The sequence below is a fragment of the Varanus komodoensis genome, unplaced genomic scaffold (genome assembly GCF_004798865.1).
Source record: "Varanus komodoensis strain SLA01 unplaced genomic scaffold, ASM479886v1 scaffold12, whole genome shotgun sequence".
In the NCBI taxonomy this organism is placed as follows: domain Eukaryota; kingdom Metazoa; phylum Chordata; class Lepidosauria; order Squamata; family Varanidae; genus Varanus; species Varanus komodoensis.
Genome location: NW_025335349.1, coordinates 790,234 through 799,332, shown reverse-complemented (window position 1 = coordinate 799,332; position 9,099 = coordinate 790,234). Strand labels below are relative to the sequence as shown.

At 43.1% G+C, this 9,099-nt stretch overlaps 1 protein-coding gene across 8 annotated transcripts in view; it reads right to left on the bottom strand.

Moving 5' to 3' along the window:
• The window catches only part of LOC123019302 (muscular LMNA interacting protein), an 85,373-nt gene extending 78,885 nt beyond the window's left edge, over positions 1 to 6,488 (bottom strand). For 7 of the 8 annotated variants that reach the window (XR_006413903.1, XM_044422098.1, XM_044422099.1 and 4 more), the window contains exon 1: positions 6,008 to 6,187. Coding sequence is in view for 6 of the 8 variants with exons in the window: in XM_044422098.1 (XP_044278033.1) it covers positions 6,008 to 6,073 (66 nt within the window). In the remaining 2 variants the exon portion in view is untranslated. Of the gene's footprint in view, positions 1 to 6,007; positions 6,188 to 6,355 lie in introns of those variants that run through there. The other variant, XM_044422104.1, reaches the window with a different exon arrangement.
• Between the last annotated feature and the right edge of the window lie 2,611 nt (positions 6,489 to 9,099).

The window sequence follows — 9,099 nt, the reverse complement described above, 5'->3', positions numbered from 1 at the left end:
GGCCGGGTACCTGCCCCTTTAAAGGAGGCGGTAGTCCGGCCATCTCTTAAAGAGGTGTTGACCACCTCCAGGATCCAGGTCCCAATCCCGTCCTTGGCTTTCTTAAGTAGCCAAGATGGGCATGGGTCTAGTAAGCAGGTGGTAGGGCGTACTTGTCCAAGCACCTTGTCCACATCATCAGGCCACAACAACTGAAATTCATCCATTAATTGTGGACTCGACAGCATCGTTGGCATCTCCCCAGTAGAATCTGGTTCAATAGTAGAGTCAAGCTCATGATGAATCTGAGCAGTTTTCTCCCTGAAATGTGTGGCAAAGTCGTCACAGCGGGCCTTCAAGGGTGGCACAAGATCTTTCTTTGGGCCCAGATGTATCAGCCCCTGCACCACCCAGAAGAGCTCTGCCAGACGGCATTGTGAGGAGGCAATGGAAGTGGAGAAGAATTTCTTCTTCGCCGTCCTCACCGCCACAGCATAGGCCCAGTAGTGGGCTCTTAAGTGTGTTTGGTCAGATTCACCCTGTGATCTCCTCCATCTACGCTCTAGACATCTCCCAACCTGCTTCATTGCCCGTAATTCAGGTGTATACCAAGGAGATGAATGGGCTCTGCCAGGTGGGAGAGGACGCTTGGGAGCGATCGTGTCACTAGCCCTGGTCATCTCCCCATTCCACAGTTCAACCAGGGCATCAACAGGATCACCAGCCTTGTCAACCGGAAAATCCCTCAGAACTTTCAGGAATCCATCAGGATCCATCCAGCTCCAGGGGCGGACCAATACAATCTGGTCCGCACTCTTACAGAGGGAAAGGCCGCTCTCGAGCTCAAACCTTATGAAGAAGTGATCTGACCATGACAAGGGCGTCAAACTTAAATTCCTCACCCTCGGATCACCCTCTTCCTGCCCCGTCGAGAAAACCAGGTCCAGAGTGTGTCCACATTCATGGGTCGGGTCACTGACATGTTGAGACAGCCCCATGGAGGCCATGAAGTCCTGAGCCGCCCCAGACATCCTGGGAGTCTTCAACACCAGGTCCGAGACGATCTCCGTCAGCTCAGGCAGGGAGTCTGTTGGGCAGAAGGGTGCACGGTACACCAACAGAATCCCCAATCCGTCTTGGTCGCCCAACACCAAGTGGAGGCACTCCAGCCCTGGCCTCGAGGGGACAGGGAGCCCCACAAGGGTTTGTGGTAAATGTGGCTTCATCCAGTAATCTCCTGTGCAATCTTTGGTTGGGGCATTCTGCTTTAAACCTTAAAGCTAGAGATTCTCCAAAAGGTGTCACAATTTGATGCTCTGCACAGCCAGGGTAGAAACTGACATGAAATGTGTGCCTTGCACTTACATCTCTCTGGTTTTTTTTTTCCTTGGTTTTACTCTAGACTAGATGCAGATCCAGCTTGGGACGCGAGCATGGTAGGAACTTTTAAAGTCCTGTGCCTGCTCTAGAGTAAAATGGCAAGAAGTTCTAGCAGCTGGACACACACTTTTGCCCTTATATTCCTTTATCCAGTTCAGCCTACAGGAATAGATAAGCAGATCCCTTCCTTAAAATTAAAGACCCTGGTGTGGGAGTTTGGGCCCAGAATTCAGTCACATCCAAGTACTTCAGGAAACCGCAGTTTGCTAGGATTTTGGCTTTTTAAAAATGCCAGTATGACAGGTTTGAGGAGCAATTTTGGACAGGAGGAAGTTTCAGATTCAAACACTTCTGTACAAACTTCAATAACTTTTCAGCAATTGGCTTTCTTATCTTCCTTCTGTATTTCTAATCTCCTGTTTCTTGATCTACTGCTGTTTCTCCAGTGTTGATCACTTTGCAGTGACAATTTTCCCTTTCATATCCAATTGAAGATTGGTTGGTAACTTTAAAATATATCCATTCCATATGCCCATTGCTGATCTCTCAGGTTTGATTTCTTTGCACTAAGAGACGGTTTCCCACTGGCCCTTTCTTGCTTATTAAACCTCATAATTTGTCTTCTACTTCATCTTTTTGTGGTCTTCCCATTATTTATAGCATGTTACCAACTGAAACTTCATTTCTCCTTTGATACTTTTAAGAGTGTTTTGAAAAACTCTTGCTCATTTAAGCACTCAATAAAAAGTAGTTTATTGTCATGTGAGTGTATTTTTAAGTTGTGAAGGGCCTACCCAACAACCACAAAAAGCGAATGGTTGTGTTATTCACACTGACATAGTTCACATGAATAAGCAATCCTTAAGTTTTTAACCATTGATAGCTGTGAGGCCCATCAGAGTGAGCAAGCGTGTTGGCTCCAGCTGTCAGCTATTTCCATTTCATTGTGACATCTAAACCTGGAACTGTAGCTTGTTGGCTGAGAAACAGCCATGCTTATGCTTAGATTGGCACTCTGGGTTATTTCTCCCTCAACTAACAAGAGTTCAGGACTTGGATGCTTGAAAGTACAGGATTGTCCCATTCCTGTACTGTTTAGCAAAATGAGCAACTTGTGTGGTTCATGTATTCCTGAGTATCAGGCTCTCAAACATGATGTTTAATCATCCAGTCACAGAATCATTCAACAGGCAGTATATCCCATTTCACAAAAAAGTTAACTGTTTTTCTTAATTGTTCATACTGTGGAGAAATGGTGGGAGTAACACATATTTCATGCAAGGTGAGGCAAAAGCTTCTAAGAGGCATAAATAGTGTATTGGAATCATTGAATATTATTTTAGTTTCCCACAATACCATGAAATTTCTACAAAAGCACATTTTAAGAGAATTATATGGAGAAGAGTGATAACAATGCCAGCGATTATAATGTCTCCATGAGCACAGGTGCTTTTATTCCAAGGGAGAGATGGTCCTTCCAGTGCCCATGTCTCAAGCTGTTAAGGGCCCTAAGGGTCATTCCCAGTGCTTTGAACTGGGCCTGGAAACAAACCTGGAGCCAGTGCAAATGCTTCAGCAAGTGGGGACACCGTCCCTATCGCACCTTGCACTGACAACCGCTTCTCCTTCCTAGAAATCAACCAGGGCTTCAACGGACAGGCCAGGCTAGGTACTTGGCATCTACGTTCCACTTTTGTAGGTACAGAGCCTCTGCAAAGCAGCCGACAATATAACTGAGCAAATATAAAAGCACTTGTATGAACAATCATAAAAGCAATTTAAAATCTAAAATGCAGTGGCAGAGTAGGTCACGCTTTCCCAGGAACCACCTGGGACGCCAGTATGCCTAAGCCTGGCTGGGTAATCGTCTGTCCATCACAACATAATCCTCCCACATGTGTCTCCCGAGGCTCAGGCCATCTTCGGATGTCCTTTTTAAGCAGCCCCCTTCGAAGGAGATAAGGGACAGAGTAACCACCCCAACTTTTGAATCCGCTCCCCACGGAGGTTCGCCTGGCACCATCTCTTTACTCTTTTCAGTGCCAGGCAAATACCTTGTTATTTACTTGATATTTTAATTGTTAAGATAATGTCAAAGATTTCATTATATTTTATAGTAATTATTTTTATTTTAGTGCTATTGCACCTTTCATTGTGTTTTTAGTGATTAAGAACTGAGGTTATAGGGAAATTATTTTGAGGTTTTATTGAAGGTGTTTTTCTGATGTTTGTTGTGATTTTATTACTGTTATATTTGCTAAATTAATATTACTTATTATCAGTGCTTTTTTTGTAAGAAAAAAGGTGCCGGAACTCATGAAATTATTTCCTTTTCGCACTTAGTCAATCACTGTACACACGAACACGCATCAGTTGTGTAACGAAACATAATGGTCTCCGCCCGCAGTAAGCACTCGGCACGTGACCACACAACCAATCACAAGCCGAGCAGTGCCACAAGCCAAGCAGCACTATCACAACCAGTGCAGACAAAGTACGCATGTATGAGATTCGACGCACAAGCAGCCCACATGCCCCGTTTTAATGATTTTGCTGCCGACCTGCTACACTCAACAGGGTGATTCAAATTTACGTGGACCAAACATCAAATTTTCAAAAGTTACTTTTAAAACTTAGAAAATCTGTTGAAAAAAGGTGCCAGAACTCCGTTCTGGTGTGTTCTCTGACAAAAAAAGCACTGCTTATTATGTATTTGCTGTTCTATAGTATACTTTGTAACTTGTCCTGAAAGCCACTCTGGTTAAGGGCATGGTATAGAAATTCAATAAATTAATAAACATAAATAATAAATAGAATGATAACACGGTCCAACATTTATTTATATCTGTGTTTAACAGCTATGAACTTTGCTCATTTTTACTCTAGAGTAGTGCAGGGCCCTTAATTCAGATTTCAAATGTCCCCATCCAATACTGGTCCTGATGCGAATCAGTCTTTCTTTACCTACTCTGCGGGGTGGGGGAGCAGGGAGATGCAGCTGCTGGGCACAAATTTAAACCAATGGTCCTAAATTCTTTCAGCTCGGGGTCATGCTTTTCCCATCTAGCCCAGAAGACAAGGGCAAAATCTGCCAATGTGTGAAGTTAGAAATTGGTGGACGGGCTGCTCTGGATCCAATAGTGAGACAACAGTACACAACTTACGCAATATTTATGCGCACCCACCCATACACCTGGGCAATGAGTTGTGTGTGCACAGGGATATGCTACCTCAACATACCTGGGGACCTCACACTTCATTTCTTTGAATCATGTTTCAAGTCTACACAGAGTGGGGAAAATCTATAGATATGGAAAACTAGCAGCAATAATGATGAATGCACTGTAAACGTGGTTTTTTGGTTGTTGTTTTTTTGCTCCCACTGATCTAGTCTCTTCCCACTTCTTGTAGGTGTGTCTTTCTTCATTTCCTGTCCACAGCTACAGTCAATGTTATCCTACAATCTGTAGTCTTCCTTAGCCTATCATGATGCATAGCCAAAACTAGCCTGTGATATTGTCACATTTCCACACGCACTTCAACATTGCATATTCAAGGCATTCGCATTTCCCCCTGCAAACTGCAAAAGCTTGCATCATAGCCAAACCAAACCTTTCATGAAGAAGCAAGCTAAGAAATGAAAGCATTTGACTCTGGTTAAACTATTGCAACCTGCCAAATGATTCAGATATTCACAATCATACCTACTTCATGGAAATACACTAATTGTAAAGACTGATGTTAAGTCCTGCCTGTGTGTGGTAGCAGCCCAGTGCCTGGGTCATTAGCTTAACAAGCGTCTGTGTTGGAACTTAAGTAATGTAACACAAAATGATAACGGCTAAGGGAATCTCTAGGCCAAGGCTTGTGACAAACAGGCAGGCCTCAGACAAAGGTAATATTGCCAGTTGAGTCTTTAGGGAAATCTTCGCACAGTGGTCTATAAAAGTTTGCTTACTTAGTTGAGTGGAGTGGGGAGCTTAAAGGAAAACCTGCAAATTTTTCCTCTGAAGCAGGAGGAAAGGCTGGGACTTCAATACTAGTATTGCCTTCTTAATCAAGAATGTGATGCCATTTCTAATTTCTCATTCAGTGCAAGTGACTGCCAACTTAAAAAAAAATCAGGTTATCAATTTTCAGGATCAAGAATAACACGGCGCCTTCATGCCACTGGAGGAAAAATTTTGGCACAAGCAAAGTCCATTTATCACTCTGTAGTTGTATTTGAGAAATACTGTAAACAAAAGGGAAATTGTGAATTTTTGCCTAGCTTCCCCTTCCACAATTCTCATCATTCAGCTTCAGACATGTAGTAAATACAGAACACAGTATGTGGTAATCCTAAGTAATGGAATAGTTTTTCTTTTAAAATATCACAAAAATCTGTGTCAATGTAAGGGTTATCATTTTTGCAAGCCACTTGTATCCACAGAAATGCCTCTTATGATGTACATTATCCCTGCTGAAAGATTAGTGCATAACTAACTTTGACACACTGTTGCTGAATGTGTTAATCTTCAAGGTCACTGATATGAGGAAGTATCAAAATAGTAAGTGGAACTTCTTTGCTATGCAACCATAGTAACTTTTCATCTTTCCCTTAATAAATGCACAACCCTCAATCAATCGAAGGTAAATCTCATCTTACCTTCAGGTTCTCCTTCCATAAACTGTCTTTTGCTGAAGTTTCTCTCTTGCATTTTTCTAAATCCATTTCCCAGAAATTGAAAGACTTAGATCATATAGAGAAGTGACTTAACTGGCTATATGTTAGACACCTCGGCTGAACATCCTCGGGTTGTGAGACAGAGCTGTGTCAGGCTGTCCGGGTGATAATTTCTTGTTAGCTGGGGTTTCCATTTATAGACTTAGAAAATTCACAAATAGAACCCTAGCGGGAAGGCAAGCAACTGGCTTCAGATAACAATAAATGCCATGTTGGCATCAAATAGGTTGATTAATATAAGCTCTACTATAACAACATAACTTTGGTTACCTGTGGCTCATGAAATAAGCCCTGCTTAAGGTGCTCCTGAAGAAATAGGAAGACAGTGGGTGATATAAGTCTCAGATAAAAGTTGACGGTCGACGAGATGCCACTTCACAATCCCTACAACCTTTGTTGCTGCTGCCATGCGCGGCTGCGATCCAGAGGAACATCATCAGATATCTATTTCTCTCCCTTTTGTTCACCGAAGGTGTCCCCTAAGAACCTTGCCAACTATTCCTTAAAGCTCGGAAATTAGTTTGGAACCTTTTGAAGGAGGAAAGAAGGGAAAATATCATTCATGAACTAGCAGCTTTATGCCAATCCCCAAACTTTTTTTTAATGAATGCAAGTTTAAACAAGAACTTTGAACTTTCTCCAAGGGCACCTTCCAAAGAGGAAACAAATCAAGGTATATGCATGGATCACAGGCACTTACGCTAGTACACCAAAAGGTATGCCATCTGAATCTATAGGACTATGCAGGTCTGACTCTTTTCCTAACAGCAGCTCGTCCCACATCACTAGACACAAGGTATGGGGTGGAAGTATTAAAAAATAAATTTACATTACTATGGAGGGAACCCTTGTGGGTGAGCGCAGGAGGGGTTCTAGCCAAATTAGTCATGGGTGGACAAGATAATGGTCACTCCACATCTTACAGCACCTTGCAAGACTGATGCTATTTCATATTTTATTCAAGCGTGATAATGAAGTAGGGAAATTTTCTGCTCACTTTTTTCTGCAAGTTCTGTGAAATGAAATCAAATGTGCTGATTACAACTTCAAGGCAGGGAGCTAATGTATCTGTCTTTTGATGTGGCTGTGAAAACCATGAGGAATCTCAGCAAAGTAATTAAAATTTCCTACAGTGATGAACATAGAATCAGGTTCCATTCTCAAATCTGCTTTGAACTGCAAGTCCACCTTATTTCCTGCAAGGTTCCCCCCCCCCCACATTGTGGTGCGTGGGGTACATATATCCCTGCCCTTCAGACCTGGCTGGCTCTCTGGCTGACTATGTAGGGATGCATTGCATATACACACTGAAATATATGCATACACACAGACACTTTTGTACATAGCACACACAGATACACTTTGCACAGGCTGGTGTGCTACTCCAATGTCTAGTTAGATGTGGAAGAATAACCTGGCAGCCGCTCTGGGCTGATAAAGTCAGGAGTCCAATATTAGCAACTCTGCTGGGAGGGGGGGTCCATTCCCTGGCGCTGAGATGGATTCCTAGGTTTACAACAACAACACGCCCACTGGTTGCTACACCAACTAGAGCAACGTTGGCTCAGAAGCACTTCGCAGCCAGTTGGGCAGCAGCTCCTGGCAAGCAGCAGGCACATGCCCAGTAGCAAGAACAATTTGTCTTCGGGTGTTTTTGCACATTGCACAGAAAAGCCCTTTGAGGTGCCCTCCCGTCTATTATTTTGGTGCCTTTAGAAATGTCATGAGCATGGCAATGAAACTGAACAGAGCCACAGTAGAACAAATTTGCCTTTGAGTCTGCTAGATGTACATGGAAAAATAACATTCCATGCTTTATGTGCAAATTTAGGAGGAGAGGCCAGACTGTTGCTAGTCCTTTTTGCAACCCTAGGTAAAGGTAAAGGTTTCCCCTTGACATTAAGTCCAGTCATGCCTGACTCCAGGGGGCGGTGCTCATCTCCGTTTCCTAGCCGAGGGAGCCAGCGTTTGTCCACAGACAGTCTCCGTGGTCATGTGGCCGGCGTGACTAAATACCAAAGTGCACGGAACGCTGTTACCTGCCCACCGAAGTGGTACCTTTTCATCTACTTGCATTTGCATGCTTTCGAACTGCAAGGTTGGCAGGAGCTGGGACGGAGCAACGGGAACTCACCCTGTTGTGCAGATTCAAACCGGCGACCTTTCGATTAACCAGCCCAGCAGCACAGCGGTTTAAACCACTGCGCCACCTGCAGTCCTGCAAAGTTGTGAACTTGAGTAGGACATTTCTGAAATCTATTACTGAGACCGTCCCATTAAGCCCTCTCATTGATGGATTTTAAAAAATAGCTAAAAAGAGAATCCCCCCTTATTTTCTCAGATATTTTCAAAATGACATGGGGGTTCACAGCTACATTGGGTGCTTATGCTGTTGTCTTTCACTGTTCTCAGTTTTCTATCATAAATATTATAAAAGTAGTTATAGATATCATTAATGTTTATAAACGGGGGAATCCGCTTGATGCTTTATGCTTTACAGACTTTGTTAGTTTGTTTGTTATTTTTTCATGCCAAGATCTCACAGATGGGAAAAAAGAGTTGCATCACTTTTATCAGTATGACTCTGTCAGAAGTCCCCATAGGACTTCACTATGCTTGTAAGTACTTGTGAGATTATGTTGTAGCTAATGAACCTCATTAATTTTGTAACTGAAGAACAAGAAGCCTAGATCCCACATAATTAGTCTCTAGTGTCTCACACATCAGAGAGTACTGTTGCATCCAAAGTGTCCATGTGCCCTGTAGTGGCTGTATTGGCTGGGAATGATAGTCTAGTCCAGTGATGGCGAACCTTTTAGAGACCGAGTGCCCAAACTGCAACCCAAAACCCACTTATTTATCACTAAGCGCCAACACTACAATAAAACCTGAAAACTGAGGTTTTAGTTTAGAAAAAACAACTCTCATCCAGTCCAAGCAAATATCCTTGGCAGCGCACTGAATGGCCATGCGAAAGCTTGGACGAGTCATGGCTAATGAGTCACAGCACGTGA